Raw genomic sequence first — 24,316 nt, 5'->3', positions numbered from 1 at the left:
ACACTTCTATTATCTTTTCATTGATATTTACGAGGACAGAGATGAAAGGAAAAATCTGACTGAATCATTTGTTGGCACTTTAACATAAATAATAAGAGGCAGAAACTCAAAATCAAGTTTTTTGATTCTGAATCATATTTTCTTTCCCCACTGCACCACTCAACCTCCTGAATTTGTTCTTTCTCAGATACATACTGCCATTTGTAATCAATACATTTGCTAACCAAAAAGAATGTTACCTCACTTTCCAACTAGCAATTCTAGGGATGAAAGGAACATTCTATAAGTGAAATGATTCTGATACTGCAGAAATCTAATAAAGAGAAATGTTTTTAAAAGAATACTATTTGCACTATGCTGAGTTTATCCCAAATAATAGTGCTCCAAGTAGGTCACATAGATAAGTCATGTATCTTAACACACTTTAATCTGACCATTTTACTAATCCTTTCATAACTAAAAATTCCAAATAAGAACTGCAGTATTTCAGAAATATATTTCAATAAAGTTGCTTGAAGAGAAAACTTTTTCATGATAGTATATATCAAACTGGATGTAAATGTAAAATATAATTATCTAATAAATTTACTGTACATGATCTCTAAGTCGTATATTATAATACAAATGGTTTGTATCAAAATCAAAGGCTGTAAGCAGAAAAACTCTTGTGCAATTGACAGATTAAATTAACAAGAGCCAAAGAAATAATGTATTAACAGTAACAAAATCAAACTGCTAAATTCCCATAGACTAGGCATCAGTTAATATACGCAATTAATGTTGGTTAGCCTGTTGAATTGTAAGTACCTGAAATATATACCAAAGTCAAAATTAAATATTCTTTCTAAATTCATACTTTTAATGGATGGTAATTTGGCAGTACCTATCAAAATGCAAAATGTAAATACCAGTTGACCCAGGAATTTTACTTCTTGCACAAACGCACAAGAAGGCTAACAGCAATATTATCTATAACGATATTCATCAAAGCAGGAGTAGGTGGACATTTGCTGTTTCTGGCTACCTAGCATCAGAGCACTCTTCTTTGAGCTCCCTAGCAGCTAGGGCAGGGAGACAGGTGTCCTAGACCGAGCCAATCAGATACTCCTATCTAGAACTTAGAATCTTGAAAAAGTGCTGCAATATCAAGGACCATCAAGAGACAATACATGGTGGCTACAGTGGAGATGAGAGAGCAGTAGAGGCCAGTGGTATGCATCCAGCATCTTCTCAAGCAGGCCGTATTGATAACAGCAATTTGGCTGTGCCTTGCCTTCCTTCATTTTCCCATTTTCAAACTTGATTTTACTGCTTTCCTGTCTGTGAACCATCCAATATTTCCAATCAAATCTTCTGTTCACATTAACCAGAGTTGGTTTCTGTTATTTGCTACCACAGACCTCAACTAAAAGAATCAGAAGCTGACAAATGGTAGTTCAGTTACCTGAGAGTTTTTAAAAAATGAGAGATTTATATGTGGTGATACAGAAAGACACTCAAGATTTACCCTCAAATGAAAAAAATAAAGTTGTAGAACAGTAGTGATTGTATAATCCTACTGGTAGAATTGGGACACATGTACACACACACAGGCTTATAGAGGTACAGAAAATTTCTGGAAGGATACGTAAGCCACTGTTTACCATGCTTGCTTACATATGTAAAGTGTAAAGAGGAACTTTAATCAACGCTATGTAAGCAGTACTTTTATTGACTTCATTCAACTACCTCCATAGTGACACTGCACTTAAATAACCAGCAAAACTTCTACTGTGACCAAATATAGCTACTTTAAATGTCGATCTGATAAGAAAATTACAAGAAAGCCTGCAAGTAAAATAATGCACTGTGAAACAGACAATTTTGATTTCTTTCTCCTGTGTCTAAAAATCTCTTAAGAATACTACTCAGTAGTACTTTTTAATAAGATTTATTCATGGCTAAGGCTGAAAATTCACATAGTGACACTTAAGTCCAACATGATTTTTCTATTTCTCCTACAAATTCTCCAAGAAATGAAACTTCAAGCCAGAAAGGATAGGGGGAAAGGCCAAGCAAGAAAAAAAAAAAAGGTTAAATGGTGAATGAGGCTTATTATTGTACAAATATCTGAGTTAAGGGTAGAAATCTGCCCCACTTAGAGAATGGGGAAGGGAATAAGGCTCCTTAATGCAGATATCCAGAGGGTTAAGCAATCCCTTAAACTATGTCACACAATGGTCTTCACAGTGTGGTCCCAAGATTCCTTAGTGTTAATCATCATCTCCCTTTCCCCCAGTTCTGATGAAAACCCTTTACTGCCACATTTTGTACATCACTCCTGGTATAAAGTCATTAAACCTTCTTGGCAAAATAAGTGTTAGCAGCCCAACTCAGTATTTCTCACATAATATAAAGATGGGGCAAAAGCAGAAACTGATCCTACTGATTAGGTGGACAATTATTCAAATAAGTTATACCAAGTCTGTACCTATCACCTGATTTTTCATTTGTTATGTATGTTTTATTTTAAAGAGACAGAATTTTACTACACTGCCCAGGCTGGAGGGCAGTGGCTATTCACAGGCATCAGTGATCATGGTACACTGCAGCCCTGAATTCCTAGCCTCAAGCAATCCTCCTACCTCAGCCTTCCTAGTAGCTAGGACTACAGGCACATTCCACCACATCTGGTTATTGATTTTTCATTTGGAAAACGGGGTTAGCAGCTACCTACTAAGATTACCGCGAGAACATATATGAATGTCACAACATAGTACTGGCATACAGTAAGCAGGTGCTCAATAAAGGTTTACCGACAATCTGAAATCTGTTATAAGCCATTCACTCCAGTTAGAAAGTACCCTGTCCACAGACCTTTAGTACTTCGTACATATTTTTATTACATTTTCTTATAGTTATTGTGGCAAATTGGTCTTCTCTGTAGGGTGGGACAGTCTTCATTTTTCGAACTCCAGCACAGGGACTGCCCACAATAGTGTCTTTTTGTTGTTGTTGTTGTTGCTGTTGTTTTGTTTTGTTTTTGAGACAGAGTCTTGCTCTGTCGCCCAGGCTGGAGTATAGTGGTGCGATCCCAGCTCACTGCAACCTCCGCCTTCAAGCGATTCTCCTGCCTCAGTCTCCCGGGTAGCTGGGATTACAGGCACCCACCACCACGCCCAGCTAATTTTTGTATTTTAGTAGAGATGGAGTTTCGCCATGTTGGCCAGGCTGGTCTTGAACTCCTGATCTCAAGCTATCCACCCACCTTGGCCTCCTAAAACGCTGGGATTACAGATGTAAGCCACCACGCCTGGCCCACAATAGTATCTTATATTTCTTTAGGAAGAAAAAAAATCAACTGCAAATCTCTCTCCTTTGCATAAACTCCATCTTCCAAGCCTTCATATGTGTCAATCAAATTCCTACTCCAGCACAAATTAACTTACCAGTGAACAAGCTCTTTCCATTTTATGAAGAGTCCAACTGTATGTCTTCTACTCATGGTCCTGGTATGAGTCCCTCTTTCATATGTCAGTCACCTAAGTATCTGAAAGTCATTATTATATTCTCCTTTAAGTCTTCTTTTTTAGGTTAAAATGGTTCAGATACTCAACCATTCCTAAAATGTCATGAATGTTATAGCCTTCATATCAGCATTACTGGTCTCCTGAGCACGGGCTCCTGTTTGTAGATATTCCTTTAAAACAAGAGTTTCAGAACTGAATTGCAGTTGAGGTCTGACAGGGTAGAACCTGCCTTATCCATACACTATACTTTTACTAATCTAGCATCACATTTATTCTTTTGTTCGCTTTATTACTTATCTGACTCATATGAATCAAGTAATGTAAAACTAAGTTTTTAGACATGTGTGGATATTGAACCAGCTGACCTCCATTTAGTATTTGTACGGTTATTTTACAAGCAAATACTGGGTTTTAACTTCATTTTTATGTAATACAATTTTGCTAAAATTTGGCCAATCATTCTGCCTACCAAGGTCATTTTGGATTCTGTCAGTTAAAATCCAAATTACATATTAGCTCTTTCAACCAAATTGGACTGTGTCCAAGTTGTTGCTAATATCAGAAGTAAAAAATCCAGGACTGCACATAGCAGCATGCTCCTTCCAGCTTGCCTACATGGCAGTCCTTTATGGATACAGTTCTTAAACCGGTTGAAAATTCATGTAGCTGGCTGAGTGCAGCGGCTCATGTATGTAATCCCAGCACTTGGGGAGGCCAAGATGGACAGATTGCTTGAGCCCGGGAATTTGAGACCAGCCTAGGCAACAAAGTGAAACCTTGTCTCTACAAAAAATACAAAAATAGCCGGCTGTGCTGGCATGCACTTGTAGTCCCAGCTACTCAGGAGGCTGAGGTGGGAGATCACTTGAGCCCGGGAGACAGAGGCTGCAGTGAGCTGAGACTATGCCACTGCACTCCACCCTGGGGAACAGAGCAAGACTTCATCTTGGAAAAAAAAAATCCACGTAGCTATGAAACCAGTAGAATTTCTTCAACACACACCCAAGTTTATCCTGAGCAAGTATAACAAATACCTTTACATAGAGGACTGGTGACTCAATTCATCGGGCATACATTATTATTGCTTCAATTTATTACTTTTTAGCTATTTATTAATTTTTGTGTCAAGTAAAGCCTTGAGCATAAATAATTTGGGACACATCCACTTTTACTTTCCCTTTGACACAGTTAAAACTGAACTAACAATACTTTATCCAAAGAAAGAAGATAACCACTGACTAACAGATTTATTTATATCAAAGACTTCTATAGAGCTACAAAACCACCTCTTTCCAAAGGGGTTCAAAATTGACTGAAATCATTCAAGTGGTACCACAAGATACTAAGAGTGAGTGTAGAAGAAATCAAGGTAGGCTGGGCACGGTGGCTCATGCCTGTAATCCCAGCACTTTGGGAGGCCAAGGCGAGCGGATCACCTGAGGTCAGGAGTTCGAGGCCAGCTTGACCAACATGGTGAAACCCTGTCCCTACTAAAAATACAAAAAAATTAGTTGGGCATGGCAATGCGCGCCTGTAATCCCAGCTACTCGGGAGGGTGTGGCAGGAGAATCACTTGAACCCAGGAGGCAGAGGTTGCAGTGAGCCAAGATCGCGATAGCCTGGGCAACAAGAGCGAAAATCCGTGTTAAAAAAAAAAAAAAAATCAAGGTAGAAGATGACTACTGGCCTTCCCATCTCTTCCCTGAAGAGTAGTGACAAACAGTACCTCCTTGATATTCTTCTCAATCTCAAGTGGACCATGAAGACATCTGAGATGGAAAAGAACTTTCTTTTATTGAGTCAAGGAGGACAACAGAATCAAGGAGAGCCATTTTGTGGTTAACACATGATCAGCACAGTGAACAGCTTTTTTCTATAGGCAAGACCAACCCCACTAAATTTTAGGATGCTCAACAGATAGGAAACATTATCTCTAAGGTATTACTATTAATAAAGCACTTTGCAGCTTACAAGGCACCTTACCTTCACATATTATTTACTTTAAGCTCACAAAAATCCTGTGAGGTATAGATAATCCAGGCATTGCTATTGGTTTTTCCAGATGAGAAAACTAAAACTGAAGAGGTATGAACTTTACTGAGGTCACAAGTAAACAGTACAGACACCACATTAATCGAGATATGCTAATTACAAATACCAGGCTCTCGGAAAATTTTCAAGAGTGGTGTCTAAGCTAAAATAACCAGCGAGGACTACATAGTAGTTATTTCTAAAGAAGGACAAATGCAAAAGGGCCATCCATCAATTTTAATAATGCTGGGGCAGCAGAACAAGCATGAATACACCACTGACACTGATATATCAACTGTAAATAAATGAAGGAAACAAATGACTGACACTTAAATTTTAAAGACAGCTGTAAAGCTAGGGGAACAAAACAAAACAAAACCCTGAGTCTTGGTGAATAACCCTATAGGGTGCACTAGGCAGGTACTATACCTGTTTTAGAAACAGAAAATTTCAGAATTTAAATTAATTGTTCATGTGCACTAGTAAGTTAGTGGCAGGTATCTTCTCTTCAGTAATCTTTCTACTGGCCTGCAAGGAATAGGTGACCTATACATGCTTGGAAAATCTACCACATTGTTTCCTGTGCCAAGACATGTGCCCTTCTAAACCCAAAAGCCCATGACAAGTGGGCATGCCTGTGATCTACACCTTGATCTTTGTCTATATGACTGAACCAGGGTGGTACTTGATAGTAGAAATAAACCCAAATCCATCAGTGATTACAATATATATAAAAACATTAAATTCTCCTGTTAAAATACAGACGCCTAGATTGAAATTTTTAAAAATATAGAAATGGGCTACATTAAAACATAGGCCTTTTTTTAAAAAAACGGTGATAAAGGGCTGGGCATGGTGGTTCATATTGTAATCCAACACTTTGGAAGGCCGAGGTGGGAGGATCACCTGAGCCCAGGAGTTGGAGACCAGCCTGGGAAACATGGCAAGACTCATTTCTGCAGAAAATTTAAAAATCAGCCAGGAGCAGCCAGGCATGGTGGCTCACATTAGTAATCCCAGCACTTTGAGAGGTTGAGGTGGGCAGATCACGTGAGGTCAGGAGTTTGAAACTAGCCTGGCCAACGCGTTGAAACCCTGTCTCTACTAAAAACACAAAAAGTAGCCAGGTGTGTTGGTGTGTGCCTGTAATCCCAGCTACTTGAGAGGCTGAGGCAGAACGGCTTGAAACCAGGAGGCAGAGGTTGCAGTGAGCCAAGACTGTGTCACTGCACTCCAGCCTGGGTGACAGAGCGAGACTCTCTCTCTCTCAAAAAAAAAAAAAGAAAAAAAAATTAGCCAGGTGTGGTGGCATGTGCCTGTGACCTCAGCTACTTGGGAGGCTATGCTGGGAGGATCCCTTGAGCCCAGGAGGCAGAGGCTGCAAGTCATGATAATGCTATTGCACTCCAGCCTGGGTGACAGAGCAAGACCCTGTCTCAAAAAAAAGGTGACATAGAACCAGAATGAGTCAACTGATTACTTTGGAGAGAGATTTAGATATGCTGGTAAAGCCAAAGATGTATACAGCTTCCACCCACAAATCCGCTGCAAGATTTATTTCTAAAACTCTAGCACCCAGCTCAAGGAGGCAGGCACAAGAATAATCTATGGAGTATCATCTTTTACAACAAAATAAACAACTTTAAGATGTCCATAAGTGAAAGAATGGAGAAAACTGCAGTATAGTCAAACAACAGAACATAATCAAGCAATTAATATCAATAAAATAGAATGAAATGTATTAATATAGATAAACCCCCAAAGTAATGAGCAAAAATGTTTCAGAGTCAAGTGTAATGTTTACTTCCTAAACAAAGCAAATATGAACCAAATATGCAAAATTAATATCAAATACCTGAATTCAAAAAACCGTACTAAGAAACAAATGAAGGGAAACCTAATGACAACGGAGTAACTCCTCCGTAAGATGTATGGGTCATAAATACCTTACAAATTAGCCCCCAAATTCACGCGGGGAGGGGAGAAATAATCTGACAGAAGAACAAGAAAAATCCATTGTCACAATATGAGATTTTAACATCTCTCCCCAAAGGTCAAAAAAGAAGTAGACAAAAGACTATATAGAAGATATAATCCACGCTAATATCAAGTCTGATCTAACAGACATGTACGGAAACCTGAACTTACTACACACACAAGAATATACTTTTCAAGCACATATGGAACATGTACAAAAACCAATCAAGTACTCGGCTACAAAATTAGTCTCACACACTGAAGAATCAGTACATATAGCCTACAGTCTCTAAGTGTAATAAAGTCAGAAATCAATAATGAAAAGATTTTTTAAAAAAGAAGAAAAAGACAAAGAAAAAAAAAAAGAAACATGCTTAATGGGTCAAGAGAGAAGCCATGAGAAGAAAACAAAAACTTCAGAGTAGCCAATTGCCCAAGATCTGTTACACTGTTTTACTTGGATTCCGATAAGCCCTCTTTAAATTCTTATCATAAATCTCTTTTCTTGAGCTAGCTGGAGTGCGTTTCTGTTCCTTCACAGAACAAAATCCTACCGAGTCTTTTAAATCATTACCAGGAGCCAAGCACAGTAACTCACACCTGTAATCCCAGCACTTTCAGGGGGCTGAGGCGGGAGGATCACTTGAGGCCAGGAGTTTGACAGACCAGCCTAGGCAACATAGTGAGACCTCATCTCTTAAACAAGATAAATCATAAGTGGACTTGGATGGCCATTCACTCTAAATTAAGCAACGCTGCCAAAAATATAGATATCTGAAATAAAAGGAATCTTGATAACAAAGAAACTTGCCATAAAACAACTTGATGCAAACAAATAAAAACGCCAACACAGGGTAGGAAAAAAAACAATTAGAATCAAGGATAACATGCTTGTTATCCTTGTAGCAGCTGGTCAAAAACAAGCAAGCTAAGTGGGGGACAGTGGGACGATCAACATATTAGAACACACAGAGGGCAAAAAAAATTATGTTTTTGCTATTATTAGCATTAGACACTATACAGCACTGGTCAGATTTGGGTGAATTTTTCAAATGCATATGGGGAAATTATAGTAACATTCAAAGAAGCAGGATAAAAAAGATATAATCATTTGTTATTCAAGTCACTGTTACACATATGATATCATTTATTCATTCCCATTTTATAGATAACGACGCAAAGACTCAGAAAGATCAAATGGGTTGCCCATAGTCACATGGCTGGTAAATAGCAGAGAAAGTACTTTATCCTACTTTTATATAGGATAGTTCTGCACTATTATGCATGAATGGAGGTCCTACCTATTTAAGGGAATTGAAGGCTATGTACTCTCACAGAAACTTAACAGACCAAACAGTAAGCCAACAGAAGAGGTCTGATGTGAAATTTATGGGAATCAGGAACTGTAATATGGGGAAGAGAGCATGAACTTTGGAGTCCGAAAAACCTGGGTTCAAGTTCCATATTGGTCAGTTACTAGCTGTATACAAAAAGACTGTATGTGATAACCAGTGTCCCTTTCCTCACCTATAAAATGGTGTCTTCCTCATAGATTCAATGAGTTATGCCTCTAGAGAAAATGCCCTATAAAAGCAGTTGTATATTTACACTCGCTATACTGTATTATTTTTAAGAGGAATCAGAAGCAAAGCTTCTTTCAAGATTCTCAATGTCAGCAGTTACTAAGTATATACATGAACATACTTCAAAAAAAAAATAATGGATACTATGATTAGGGTAAATGAGCAGGGTTGTCTTTTTGCACTGGTTAGTGTTAAATTCAGTGACCACTTCAAAGAAGTCTACACCACCTCATATCATAGACTTTGAGTATAAATGTCCTGATATGGTTTGGCTCTGTGTCCCCATGAAAATCTCATCTGGAATTGTAATCCCCACATGCTAGGGGAGTGGCCAATCTGGTTGTTTAATAAGGCATGGCCCTTCCTCCATCGTTCCTCTCCTGCCGCCTTGTGAAGAAGGTGCCTGCTTCCCCTTTGCCTTCTGCCATGATTGTAATTTTCCTGTGGCCTCTCCAGCTATCCAGAACTGTGAGTCAATTAAACCTCTTCTGATCTTATTTTACTGTTTCTACCATTTGCTCCTTAGCCCTTGAAATTGTCTGGCTCTGTGTCTCCACCCAAATCTCACATCAAATTGTAATTTCCAATGTTGGGGGAGGGGCCTGGTGGGAGCTGATTGGGTCACAGAGGTGGATTCCCCCCCTTGCTGTTCTCAGTGACAGTGAGTTCTCACGAGATCTGGTTGCTTAAAAGTGTGTAGCACTTCCCCCTTCACTCTCTCTTTCCTGGTCTGACATGGCTAGATGTGCTTGCTTCCCCTTCACCTTCTGCCATGATTATAAGTTTCCTAAGGCCTCCCAGCCATGCTTCCTTTACAGCCTGTGGAATTGTGAGTTAATTAAACCTCTTTTTCTTCATAAATTCCCCAGTCCCAAGTACTTCTTTTTTTTTTTTTTTTTTGAGATGGAGTCTCGCACTGTCGCCCAGGCTGGAGTGCAATGGTGCCATCTCAGTTCACTGCAACCTCTCCCTCCCGGGTTCAAATGATGCTCTTGTCTCAGCCTCCCAAGTAGCTGGGATTACAGGCGCATGCCGCCACGCCTGGCTAATTTTTTTGTATTTTAGTAGAGATGGGGTTTCACCGTGTTGCCCAGGCTGGTCTCGAACTCCTCAGCGCAGGCAATGCACCCGCCTCAGCCTCCAAAGTGCTAGGATTACAGGCGTGAACCATCATGCCTGGCCTCAGGTAGTTCTTTATAGCAGTGTGAGAATGGACTAATGCAGGCCTTTATGGTAAGCGGAAAAATGCCCTCCAAAAGATATTAACATCCTAATCCCCAGAACCTGTGAATATTTTACCCTAGCATGGCAAAGGGGATTTTGTAGATTTGATTAAGATTAGACCTTGAGATGGGGAGATTAGCATGTATTATCCAGGTAAGCCCAATCTAATCACATGAGTCCTTAAAAGTAGAAAACCTTTCCTAAAACAGAGAGACTTGGGATGGCCCAACAAGAAAGATGAGACACAAGAAGGACGTGACCCACTGTTGTTGGTTGTGAAGATGGAGGAAGGGGGCCATGGGCCAAGGGATGTGGGTAGGTGGGTGGACTCTAGAAGTCGGGAAAAGCTCTCAGATGATAGCCAGGAAGGAAACGGGGTCTCAGCCCTACAGTTTCATGGAAGTATATTCTGCCAACAACCTGAATGAGCCAAGACTCTCTAGAAGGGAACCCAGTCCTGTTGAAACCTGGATTTCAGCCCAGTGACACGTCAGACTTCTGAACTATAGAACCGTAAGATAAATTCATGTTGTTTCAGTTGCTAAGTTTCTGGTATTTGTTATGCTAGCAATAGAAAACATATATATATATATGTACACACACACATATATACATATAGACACATATATACATATAGACATATATATACATATATACATATATCTTTATTCTCTCACTTACATTAAAAAAACTAAAAATATATATATATAAGTGCCCTTAAATCCTGTTTTGAAACAAGGAGGAATAAATTGGTCAATGCATGCAGCCTACCCAGCAGAACCTACCTAGCACACATTCATTATTTACTGAAGCACTAACTCTAACTCTGTACCAGGCACCATCCTTCCTTTAAGGAGCTGGCTACAGCATGCTGCTATCAATATTCATTTTCTCCCTTAGATTTGGCTAAAAACACAGTGACTCTCAGCTATACCTGAAAATGAGAATATTTTAAAGTGAGAACTGGGAGAAACCTAAAGCTTCATTATGGCTATGAAAAGTAAAAACTCAGAAGATATGGGGAAGGAAAGAGCAAAGGGGAATGGAGCCAGACCACCCTGTAATCAAGAGAATGGCCCGTGGAGTCAGACACCCCTAGATCTTTGCTCTACCACTGTATTCGTTCGTTTTCACACTGCTATAAAGATACTACCCGAGACTGGGTAATTTATAAAGAGGCTTAATTGACTCACAGTTCTGCATGGCTGGGGAGGCCTCAGAAAACTTATAATCATGGCAGAAGGGGAAGCAGGCACATATTACGTGGCGGCAGGAGAAAAACAGAGTATGAATGAGGAACTGTCAAACACTTATAAAACCATCAGATCTCATGAGCACTCACTATCACTAGATCAGCATGGGGGAAACTGACCCCATGATCCAATCACCTCCCACGGGATCCCTCCCTTAACACGTGGGGACTACAGAAATTAAAATTTGAGATGAGATTCGAGTGGGACACAGAGCCAAACCAGATCAACCATCTACTAAGATAATTTGCCCCAAATGACACAACTCAGTTTCTCCATCTGTAAAACAGTAATCTCATGTATCTGTTGAAGAATTAACAGATAATAAGCTTTTGATATGGTGTAGGAACTATAAAAAGTGTGGAGGATTACTCATGAGAATCTGCTATACAGACCACAATGCCAAAAGCTAATGTGATGGAGAATTCCATACAAATTCAGTCTGGCTACACCTTAGGGATTAAATAAAATCCCCCAAAGCAGAAAATTTGGCAGCAGAAAAAGAAGAATCAATTTTAGAAAAATAAGCAAAAAAGGCCCATGGCTTACCAGCAGTGGAATGTTACAGTACTACCATCAATACAAACAATACTTTTTAAAAATACTGATGTCTGGGACTCCCCGGAGAGTGACTAAAACAGCATTTCCATGGATGAGAACCAAATATTAATAGTTTGAGTTAAGAAACACTGCAGAAATTAAAAGGGGGCTACTATGTGTGCATTACAGGAGAGACAATCTAGAACCTTTTTGCCAGGGATCTCTTACTTACAAGTGAAAAGTAACAGCTAAAACTAGAGTATTTTAAAACTTGCAAATAATCAAGGCTAATGAAATCAAATGGGACAGTTTCTTGTAGAAAATGTAAGGTTAGGAGAGGGACAAGAGAGGTCTGCATATGGCTGCATCTTTTGTAGCAAAGGACACAGCCTCATAGACTAAAGATGAGCAGAGAATAACAAATGAAGTAAGCATAGCTGGGCCAGAAGGAAAGGGAAAAACAGCTGAGATGGCAAAATTAGGGTCTGCTCAAATAAAACATCAAACTGACTGGCTACTGCAAGAGGAGGAGAGCTGAAGAATTAAAATGAAGGAGGGAAGCAGTTGGGGAGATAAAAGAGAAACTTTCATGCTGGACAGGAATGGCATGGGACAGAAAGGACAGAACACGAATTGAGAAGATGAGTAGGGAGAGTCACCAGAGGAGTTTAAGAAAGGTAAAAAGGAATGAGAACAACAGGGACAATAGCCTCTATGATTCACTATAAAGTCTCAGGCACGGTATAAATATTACGGGGAGGAAGTAGTAAATAAACTGGGTTAGAAAACAGACAGAAAAGAGCTAGTCAAAAATCCTGAAAGACTACCAATAACATACATAAAGCAAAAATTTGGAGGCCGAGGCAGGCGGATCATGAGGTCAGGAGATCGAGACTATCCTGGCTAACATGGTGAAACCCCGTCTCTACTAAAAACACAAAAAATTAGCCGGGCATGGTCATGGGTGCCTGTAGTCCCAGCTACTTGGGAGGCTGAGGCAGGAGAATGGTGTGAACCCAGGAAACGGAGCTTGCAGTGAGCCGAGATCGCGCCACTGCACTCTAGCCTGGGCGACAAAGCAAGACTTGTCTCAAAAAAAAAAAAAAAAAAAAAAAAAATGAAGGTTAACAAAAGTATATCATCTAAATTGTAAATGATGTTAAAAGATATGTTTCAGCTCTCATTTGATCAATGAAACAGCTAAGCACATCTAAAAATGGGCAAAACTAAATAATACAGTTTAGGAATCCATAAGTGATACAACTATGAAGAAAAGCAGGGGAGGATTAATATAAAATTCAGGCCAGTGGAAAACTGGTTGAGAAAGAGACATATGTAAGAATGTGGAGTCCTCGGCCGGGCGTGGTGGCTCATGCCTGTAATCCCAGCATTTTGGGAGGCAGAGGCGGGCGGATCACGAGGTCAGGAGATCAAGACCATCCTGGCTAACACAGTGAAAGCCCGTCTTCACTAAAAATACAAAAAATTAGCTGGGCGTGGTGGCGGGCGCCTGTAGTCCCAGCTATTCGGGAGGCTGAGGCAGGAGAATGGCGTGAATCCAGGAGGCAGAAGTTGCAGTGAGCTGAGATTGCGCCACTGCACTCCAGCCTGGGTGACAGCGAGATTGTCTCAAGAAAAAAAAAAAAGAAAAAGAATGTGGAGTCCCTTTGCATGGGTGTTTATCATTATTCTTTAAAACTATTAAACTGTGTATATGTATTTTATATATTCTTTTATATGCATGCTACATCTCAATAAAAAAGCTTTAATAGAATTTTTCTACCTCTGAACTTCCCAGGTTGTTTTTTGAAGGTAATTCTAACAAATCTGCTTATATAATAAAATAAAATGACTAGTATTTCTGGCCGCAGGTTTTGCAACATTCAGCTCCACCTCAAATCTAGTCAATCAAAATCTCTAGGGGTTGGGCTGCTGAATATTTTTTTTTTAAACAAACACTCCAGTGATTCACAAGAATCTAAAGAAACTCAAATTTGAGTCTCCCACGGGAAGAGGTCTTCCTTCTGTTTTTCTCTAGAGCTATTGAGAATCTAATCCCCTTCCTTCCCCAATCCTTCCCCAAATCCTCTACAACTTTGCTCCTTACCTCCCCTTCTCTTGTATTTAACCTTTCAACCTCAAGTCTCTCCTATCTTAAAATACAAACACACACTCACATTTATTCTTCAATAAAATAACCCATGCATGGTTCTACTTGTAACTTCCCAATAACTCTTTTTGTAAAACCACCAATACTATGTGTGATATTGTTGAAATTTTTTTTTTAAAAAAGAAAGTAGGAGGACCCTACAATATAAAAAGCCCCATTTCACCAACACCAACTCTTTCAGTGTAATCAATATAAGCATATAATTCTACTCTCCTCCCCAGAAGTAACAGTTAAGTGTGTAGTCTTGGGACTTTTTCTATTTACACATATATAAAAATCCACAGTTTTTTAACAACATAAATGAAAATACACCTTAGTTCTCCCCCTCACTGACATCTGAATCAAACACTGTGGCAAAGCACTAATGTCTTCCTACCATTTCAACCAATAGTCCCTGACCTCTACTGCACATGACACTGGTAACCACTCCCTCCTCTGGGATCTGCCTTCTCTGCAGATTCCATGACACTGTACTGCCCAGGTCTCTCTTGCTCTTTTGATTATTCCTTGTTAGCCTACTATGCTGATAACTTTCCCCATGTGCCCCATGAACACTAGTATTTCCCACCATTACACCCAAGCTTTCATCTGTCAATTCATTCAATGAACAATCACCACCTACTTCATTCCAGGAGGACAACTTTGTTAGATCCCCATTTGTCAATGGTTTTGCATGTGAGCCAATGCTCCAAATCACTTGCATCAAAGAAACAAATGCTGCCTTGCCGCGGTGGCTCACACCTGTAATCCCAGCACTTAAGGAGGCCGAGGTGAGTGGACCACCTGAGGTCAGGAGTTTGAGACCCAGTCAGACCAACATGGCAAAACTCCATCTCTACTAAAAATACAAAAATCAGCTGGGCGTGGGGGCAGACGCCTGTAATCCCACCTACTGGGGAGGCTGAGGCAGGAGAATCGCTTGAACCTAAGAGGTGGAGGTTGCAGTGAACCCAGATGGCGCCACTGCACTCCAGCCTGGGTGACAAGAGCAAAACTCCGTCTCAAAAAAAAGAAACAAATGCTTGCAATTTTAGCATGATACATAATTTCACTTTGCAACTAATTTGAACTATATTATGATCAGCAAGCCCCTACGCCAATCAGGAGGATGGGAATTAGAAGTAAGCTTGAGTAGTTAATTTTTTAAGGTGATAACTTATTAATAATTATTTTCATATCATGAGAATTTTTCTTCCCTACATAACCTTGTAATTTCAAAAGCTCAGAAAATGAACTCTCAGGTAATAGGGACTCCATTTTATGTTATTAGCTCCCAAGTCTCTATCCCAGATCACTCTCTCCTGAGCCAGAAATAAACTTTCAACTACATACCAGACATTCCCCCATGCCCACTCTGGCGGTGCCTACTCATCATTCTAATTTCAGCTGAAACATCACCTAGTGCCTCCCCTCAAGGATCCATCCACTTAACTATTAAATAAATCTGACACTCAATGGTGTACCCTGGCATCTAAGACAAAGGCAAAGACCTTCCTAACTAAAAAGATAATTTAAAATGCAAGTGGGGCTGAGAGCTGTGGCTTGTGCTTGTAATCTGGCACTTTGGGAGGCTGAAGTGGGAGGATGGCTTAAGCCCAGGAGTTTGAGACCAGCCTGAGCAACACAGTGAGAGCCCATCTCTACAAAAATTTAAAAATTAGCCAGGCATGGTGGCATGTGCCTGTGTTCCCAGCTACTTGGAAGACTTAGGTGGGAGGATTGCTTAGGCCCAGGAGACTGAAGCTGTAGTGAGTGAGCCGTGATAGTGCCACTGCACTCCTGCCTGGGCAACAGAGATCATGTCTCAATAGATAGATAAATAATATAAGTAAAATAAAATAAAATGGAAGTGGTGGGTATATACATAAGAGTGAAAAATAAAAAATAAAATGTAAGTGGGACTGGGACTGAAGAGAAGGGAAACAGAATGAGGGAAGAGAGGAGGGGACCAGCATAAAATGCAACAGGGAGTGGTAGGATTTGTTAAACTCTCAAAAGAATGGATAAAAAGGAGTTGGCCAGGTGACAAAAATTTTTGACATAACTTTTTTTGATAGGGAAGAACAAGAAGGAGTGCTTCAGATATTAGCAGAAATAAGAACACAACCAAACCTGTGCCTTTGTTTACCTTGCTGAGCGTTGAGCAGCAGGGAGGGTTAGTGATAAGGTTAAAATGGTTGGCAGATGCTAGAATTTCAGAAGAAAAATTACTATAGATTTGTATTTTTTCTCTCCATGCTTGATAATTAACTGCTTATTAAATAAATAACTGCTTATTAAAAACCACTTTCCACTTTACATCTAGATTTAAATGACACATTTTACTAAATGATTCAGAAACAAGACAGGAACAAGGAAAAAATTTAAAGCTACATTTTAACTGCATTTAGTCTTACAGTAAGAAAACAGCTCAATAGTATCATCATGATCATGTAAAAGTTTTTAAAACCTCTTCTATTAAAGAGGGAATTCTGAAAAGGAAAAATGTGCATTGTTCCTTTCCTTTGAGAAATCAAAGTACTTTCACATTTATCCTCATTTTATCCCACATACTGAGAGAAGGTTATAGGTTACGGAAACAGGGAAACAGAAAAATCAGGTGATTTCCTTCATTCTAAGATGCATGTTTTTGACCCTGACTTTTTAAAAAATCAAAGTGGATCTCACATTACTGATTTTAAAGTCATCTTTTCTAGGGGAGGGCCACACTGAGTGTATCTTACAACTATGGGTACACTCTGCATTAAAGAAATATGGTAAAGGATTTTGCCCAAATTAGTAAGCAAGAAGATGGCAGAACTGGGCAACAACAACAACGACACCACTTCTGTTAAGTTATTAATATATACAAACAGGAATATAGTAGCCTGTTTGGCTCCTCTCTTATTAATTAAATGTACAGGGCCTACCTTCTACTACGCTCTTCCTGAAAGAAATACAGAGCCATACAAAACATCTTTTCTGCCTTCAAGAAGTAAATAATAGGTGCCTACATAATAGAGGTGCCTATACAAGTATCTATACAACAGAAAAGTCTGGGATCAATATCAGAAGAATGACACAAAGTGAGAAACATAAATTCAGAAACGGAGTAGTCACTTTCAGCCAGGATACTGTGAAAATCTTCACACAATACGAGCTTAATATATGTTGACTGTGAAGGCATTATGGAAAACTCAGATAAGACTTTGAAGGACTGATGGATTTTCCACAGGGAGAGATTGTGCCAGAAAGCACTCTAAGAATAGAGACTAGCAGTGCCCAGGAAAAAAACACCAAAACCAGTCACTGGCACTCAATGGCAGAAGCAAGGTGGGGAATAGCGGGAAAGAAGGCGAGAAATGTAGATAGGGGCTAAAATATAGAGTTCATTGAAGGTCAAACTAAAAATTGTGAGCAAACAGGAGTAGCCTTTTGACATTCACGCTTCAGGATGATTAAACTGACAGTAAACTACACTGGCTGAACTGGAGTGGGGAGAAGTACTGCTGCAGACTATACAGCGTCAAGAATTCTGTTCCTGAACTAGGTCGTATCAGCAGCAATGACAAGAAAGAAGTGTCTTCCCTTTGAACTGCGTGGGGACTGCTTTTGGATAAGAGCAAATTCCAAGAGAACAGAGCATTAACTTGTTAGGATTTGTAGCCCAACTACTCCATGCACAATACTTTATTTATCCACAGTACAGCCTCAAATAAAAAACTGAAAAAAGGCAACCAGCAAAGTCTGATTTGAATCTTCACCACTAATGAGATAGCCAAATGCCACAGTCACAAGCTTCTATTTCTCAAACCCACTCATATTACAGTTAATGTGGCATTCCTCTCCAATCTTGTTTTTACAGCCTAAATGAAATTTTGCCAGAAGACTTTAGAATTCTCCTTCTTCCAAATACACCACAGCATTTTTCTTTTAAAGTTTACAAATCCAATTTCCACACACACACACGCACGCACGCATCAGAAAACCTTGCTGAAAACTCATGTATCTAGCAGAAATTTTTTCTTTCAGGCAGCAATAAATATGCTTTTTTTTTTTTTTTTTTTGCAAACTCCACCTTCCGGGCTCAAGTGATCCTCCCGCCTCAGCCTCCCAAGTGGCTGGGATTACAGGCGCCTGCCACGACGCCCGGCTAACTTTTGTACTTTTAGTAGAGACGGGGTTTCACCACGTTGGCCAAGCAGGTCTCGAACTCCTGATCTCAGGTGATCCCCCACCTCGGCCTCCGAAAGTGCTGGGATTACAGGCGTGAGCCACCGCGTCCGGCCAACATGCTTCTTTAGTTACTTATAGAACCTGCCACATCATTAGTTCAACTACAAACTGCTGCTTACATGACCAAAGTTGTGCAAAGGGTCCAAAGTCGTGCAAGAGTAACCACTGAAATCACACTGTGGTATATTAATAGTTGCAACATCTAAACAATCTTTATGTTTATTATTAGATTCAAAGTAATGCCAAATCACAGGTATTAAAAATATCTACGAAGAGTCTGTTTACTTTTCTGTGAAATATACTAGGACGTCATTTTAAGTGAGAATAACTGAATTTCTTTCAGCTCATGGACATGAGCTCACCTGAAAATTAGCAGTTGTGACACCGGACTTGACATATCTAAAACATCAGCGTCCTCAACATACACATACCTAAGTACACACCCAGAGCACTGAACGACTTTACATTACTATTAAATAACCCCAGTTCACACGTGGCAAAAGTCCACAGAACTCGTTCATGCTTTCCTAACCCCGAAAGGGATTCTCCAGCCGTCAAGTAATGAGATGTGACTTATTCTGACGTGAGAGTTGAAGGTGTTAAAAAAGCATATTTTATATATATGTATATATATAAAATACGTATTTTAAAGGTTTCCTTTTCTCTTTCTCGGCTGCCTGTCCCACGCCAAAAAGCGCCTTGCCCAGACCTTGATAGATGCGTGCTGGTGGAGGAAGGTTGGACTGGTCAGAAACTAAGACCCGGGCCCCAACACCTTCTGCTCCCCTAGGTTTCCCTCCTTCTTTTTCCTGGGGCCGCGAAGAGACTTAACGCAAGGGGCCCTGGGGGTGGGGTGCAGTCATGTGAGTCGGGCCCCGGCGGCCCTGCGCTAGGCCTCCCCTCCTGTCACACACTTCTTGAATCGGGCGTCGCAAACGGCTGCCGCGGCCCTCAGCTGCAAGACTGGCCGGGTCGGGGGCCGCAGACCGGGCCTGGCCAGGCCGCGGCCGCTCGCAGTGCCCACGTCACCAGCTCCAGCACTGCGGAAATGGAGCGGCGCGGCCAGGAGGGAGGCGCCGGGTGGAGTCCGCGTCCCCGCCACCGCCAGACGCCGTTTGCCCCTCAGCCCGGGTCCGGAGGCCGCCGACACCCGCCCGGCCGCGCCCGGGGCCCTCACCTGTGTCGCCGATTATGATGTACTTGAAGAGATAGGCGTACGCCATGGCCGCGGCCGCTCAGTGCCAGGGCACACGGCTCCTCCTCCCGCTGCTGCTCCTCCTCCGCGCCCCAACCCCGGTGCCGCTCAGCCTCGAAACGCCAGGCGCCGCCCGCCGCCGCCGCTGCTGCTGTCAGCCGTCGGGAGTGAGCGGCTGTGAGGAAGCCGGACGAACTGACACCCGCAGAGCCGAGGGAGACAGCGCCCGACCGAGCCCAGCCGAACAATAACAGCCGCCGCGGCGCCTCCGCCCCGCCTCCGCGCCGACCCGGAAGTTCTGCGGCCGCCGGCGCCGCCGGAGGAAAGGGGAGGAGCCCCGCACGCTGGCCCAGCCCTGCACGCTGGCCGCGCCCCGCCAGCCGGAGCCCCGCCCCGCCCCGCCCCGCGCCTGCCCCGCCCCGCGCCTGCCTTGCCTGGCCCGCCCTGTCTTCCAGCAGGGCGGGGCCCAGCTCCGGTTGTTCCGCCACGTTTGAGCGGGCGAGCCCGGCGGCCGGGAGACGCCAGGGAACGGGGCTGGTGGGGGTGCAAAGGCTCGGTTCCGTCGCCTTCAGCCCTGCGGTGGGGGCACGGGGCAAGTGAGGGGACGGCAGAGGCGGCGTTCGGTGTGAGGCTGCGCCCTGGGCTCCTGAAAATGTGTGTGAAAATGTGGGAGGCACACGGCGAGGGGGTGGGGGTGGCCTGGTATTTCTGTGTTTGGCATCGGGGCTTGAAGGTGAAAATGGCAGTATTTATAAATTGGAAACCGTAAATCTGGGACTGCAAAGTAAATCATGGTATGCACGCACAGTGGAGTACTACGTTGCTCTCACCTGAGGTCAGGAGTTCGAGACCAGCCTGGCCAACATGGCGAAACCGCGTCTCTACTAAAAATACATTAGCCGGGCGTGGTGATGCTCGCCTGTAATCCCAGCTACTCGGAGTCTAAGGCAGGAGAATCACTTGAACCCGGGAGGTGGAGGTTGTAGTGAGCCGAGATTGAACCATGGCACTCCAGACTGGGCGACAGAACGGGACTCCGTCTCAAAATAATAATAGTAAATAAAAAATAAATAAAGTCTCTGAACCTGTCCTGGTTCTGAGGGCTGCTCTAAAAAAAAAAAAAAAAAAAAAAAAAAGCCTGACTTAGGTTAAGCAAAACCGAGATGATCTGTTTATGTGTGTGTATATAACATGCACCATATGTAATATATGAATTGTATATAATTTTTATGTGTAACGAATAGTGGGAAAACATTTACATACCCATATATGCATAATCAATCTGAAAGGAAAGGTAACTGGTATTAAGAGAAAGGAGGGAATGGGATTGGGGGGAAAATGTACTTTTCCCTGAATTTTTTTGTGCAGTTTGACATTTTTTGCAGTGTTCATGAGTTACCTATTAGGAAATACTGTTAAAGGAAAAAACAAAATGAGTGTGTATTCAAAGAATAGTTATTGAATACTATGTTTCATGTACTGCCAGGCACAGCAACTGGAGGCCCTGTATGTTCTATGTTCTGTTTTTCTACTTTTCTTTTTCAGTCATCCAGCCCAAAATGTCACCACTCAGTTCAAAAAGACCACAGGTTATGGAAGAGGAGGTGGAGAATAGAGTGTCAGGAAAGGTTACTTAGAGATTATGATTTCTGAGCCAGGAATATGAATTATGTATAGAGTTTGTCGAAAGAACAACAGTTTGGGGAGGGGAACCAAAGTTTATGGACAAGGAACAGAATGTGCAAAATTCCTGGATCTGTTCAGGGAATTTGAAGTTGCATAAGGAAGCTAATTGACTAACTCATATCCTCATAACCCATAACCTCATATGGAAGGAAAATCATTGCTGGGGAAAAGCGATTGGCATTTAGTGGCCCTCGTTCCTGTTGCCTAATACTCTTCTCTTTGGGGCCTCTCATTATATAATTAGTACTGTCACCATCATGCTGGGTTGCTAACATGCTTTGGATGGCCTTGCCAAATATGAACTCACAAGGTTTTTCTGGAATATTTGGAGGGGATTTTACTAAAGGGTCAGAGATGGCACGGAAGAATTTGACATGAAAATTTGACATGAAAAGCTACCTGGAATCGCAAAATTTGGTTCATTCACCTTTAGTTTGAGGAAGGGGAGGTCCCTGCCCAAGGCCTCCAGTTTTCAGATGTCATTTTGTCCCTCCCACTTGAGTGCCTTCACCCAAGTCTTCCTGGGTGATGGAGAAACTCAAGTCTTCACTCTCACAAGATAGAGGGATGTGGCCTTCCTTCACCAGCACAGCCTCAACAGGACAACTCTATTAGGATGTTATACAAATGCCTGGCATCCTAGGAGTCAGGAGTATTCCTACACTGTTAGAGGAGGAGAGTACCTGGAGAGGTCTCTTGTGCCAGGTTATGTAGGGCCTTGTATGTTATGTCACCATGCATTTAGAACTTTACTTAGTAGACAAAGGAAATTGTGACAGGAAACGGTCAGAACTGGGTATGTAACAAAAATCATAGAAATGGATATAAAGCTATAGAGGCAATGTGTTATAAGGAAAATAGGATACCTGGCTTCTGGTCTTGGCTCTACCTGTAAATGATCGGATGAATGTGAGGAATCGTTTGGCTTCTTAAAGCTTCAGAGCACAGGTTGCGATGGCTTGTGCCTGCGGTCCCAGCTACTTGGGAGGCTGAAGAGGGAGGATAGCTTGAGCCAAGCAGTTTGAGGCAGCAGTGAGCTAGGATGGTGCGACTGCACTCCAGCTTGGGCTATAGATTGAGACCTTGTGTCTTAATAAATAAAATAATTATTAAAATAAAAATAATTTAAAAAATTTTGAGTGGTTCAGTGCACTTGTCTATTAAGTAAAGGAGTTGAGTGTTTCTTAAAAGGGCTATTCCAAGCATGACGTCTTTTAATTTTATGCTTAGCCAGCCTCCAAATCTAAAGCCATCTGTAAAGAAGGTAGTAATCCTCTCGTGAAAATGCAGGGGCCATAGATGTCAAATGCATATTGTTCTGATTGATTGATTGATTGATTGGGAGGAGGTCTTGCTCTGTCATCTAGGCTGGAGTACAGTGACCCAGTCATGGCTTACTGCTGTCTTGACTTCCTGGGCTCAGGTGATTGTCCTGCCTCAGCCTCCTGAGTAGCTGGGATCACAGGCACATGCCACCACGCCTATATCATTTATTATTATTATTATTTGGAGAGATGGAGACTCCCTGTGTTACTCAGGCTGGTCTTGAACTACTGGCCTCAAGCAATTCTCCCACCTTGAAGGACAGGATTTTCAAGTTCTTCTCTGGGCTTCAGTTTCCTTATTTGGAATATGTGGATAATAACTGCTTAACAAAGTCCATTTAGGATCAAATGAGATAATGTATGTGAAAATACCGTGTAAATTATGAAAAATGTATACCTAATACATAAAACTCTTTGAGCTGCATAATTTTTGGAAATTACCTTGAGGGGCTGAGTGCGGTGGCTCACGCATGTAATTCCAACACTTTGGGAGGCAAAGTCTGGAGGATCCCTTGAGCCTTGGAGTTCAAGAAGATCAGCATGGGTTACATGGTGAGATCCTGACTCTACAGAAAATTAAAAAGAAATTAACTTGAGGAAGTAAAGGCCTAATCACTATATAAATTCATGGTTTAAAATTAAGTTTGTTCCTGGCTCTATTTTATGTCTCTACCTTTTTTCCTATGTATGATTCATAATATTTTGTTATATTTTCTATAAACCTATAATCTCTTTTAAATCTTCGAAAAAATACAGGGTATAAATAAAAATCACATAAACCTCATTTAAAACATTTTCTTTAGCCCATAAAAATCCAAACATATTTTTCAAGAAAAGTTCCCCAGACAAAATAACAGAAATAAACCTCTCTTCCATTAAATATAGTATACTTCCTGGAATTTTCCATTCAGTTTGATTTTCGGCTATTTTCAGTCTCTTAGGATGTGTTGTGGTAACTCTGTCTCTCAGCCTTACGTCATATATGGTCTGAAGGTCATAACTGTGAAATTTCAAGATTGTAGCACTGCATTCTTCAGTGTCTCCTAATCAAGTTCTCCATGACATTTTTGAGTACAATACTATATTAGAAGTTTGCATTTGCTTCTCCCAACCAAACTTTCATGTTTATATTTTCTTTGGTTTTAATTACTCTCAGGCTTTGGGAAGAGGGATAGGGTGGAGTGGAATGGGAGAAGGTGGTTGGGAATACTGTAATCTTGAGGTTTTTGCCTTGGTTTCCATGGTTCCTTAGCCCTCCTTCTGAAATGGTATGCAAAACTGATAATGATGTATATATTTGCACATGTACACTTTTATGGGAGAGATTCTTCCATGACCCAGAAATAATTAAAAACAATTGTGAAATGCCTTCCTTCAGCCATCTCCAAGTACCATAACAGAACTAATTTTCCAGCAAATACTTAAACTCAGTACCAGTTTGTTTGTTTGTTTGTTTTTTAGAAAAAGTCTCTCTCTGTCACCCAGGCTAGAGTGCAGTGGTGCGATTTCAGCTCACTGCAAGCTCCACCTCCTGAGTTCAAGCGATTCTCGTGCCTCAGCCTCCCAAGTAGCTGGGACTGTAGGTGCACACTACCATACCCGACTAATTTT

General features: G+C 41.4%; 1 protein-coding gene and 1 long non-coding RNA gene across 4 annotated transcripts in view; one reads left to right on the top strand and one right to left on the bottom strand.

Moving 5' to 3' along the window:
* The window catches only part of RAB2A (RAB2A, member RAS oncogene family), a 102,517-nt gene extending 82,538 nt beyond the window's left edge, over window positions 1-19,979 (bottom strand). The window contains 1 exon segment of the mRNA NM_001246457.1: window positions 19,677-19,979. Coding sequence (NP_001233386.1) covers window positions 19,677-19,722 — 46 coding nt within the window. The 5' untranslated portion in view covers window positions 19,723-19,979.
* A 161-nt stretch (window positions 19,980-20,140) lies between these two features.
* The window catches only part of LOC134810876 (uncharacterized), a 159,108-nt gene continuing 154,932 nt past the window's right edge, over window positions 20,141-24,316 (top strand). For all 3 annotated transcript variants that reach the window (XR_010159583.1, XR_010159584.1, XR_010159582.1), the window contains exon 1: window positions 20,141-20,348. This is a non-coding gene — a long non-coding RNA (uncharacterized LOC134810876). The remainder of the gene's footprint in view (window positions 20,349-24,316) is intronic.

The sequence above is a fragment of the Pan troglodytes genome, chromosome 7, assembly GCF_028858775.2.
Source record: "Pan troglodytes isolate AG18354 chromosome 7, NHGRI_mPanTro3-v2.0_pri, whole genome shotgun sequence".
NCBI classification, from domain to species: Eukaryota; Metazoa; Chordata; class Mammalia; order Primates; family Hominidae; genus Pan; species Pan troglodytes.
The sequence above is the reverse complement of the archived record's forward strand: the minus strand, read 5'-3'. Positions and strand labels throughout refer to the sequence as shown.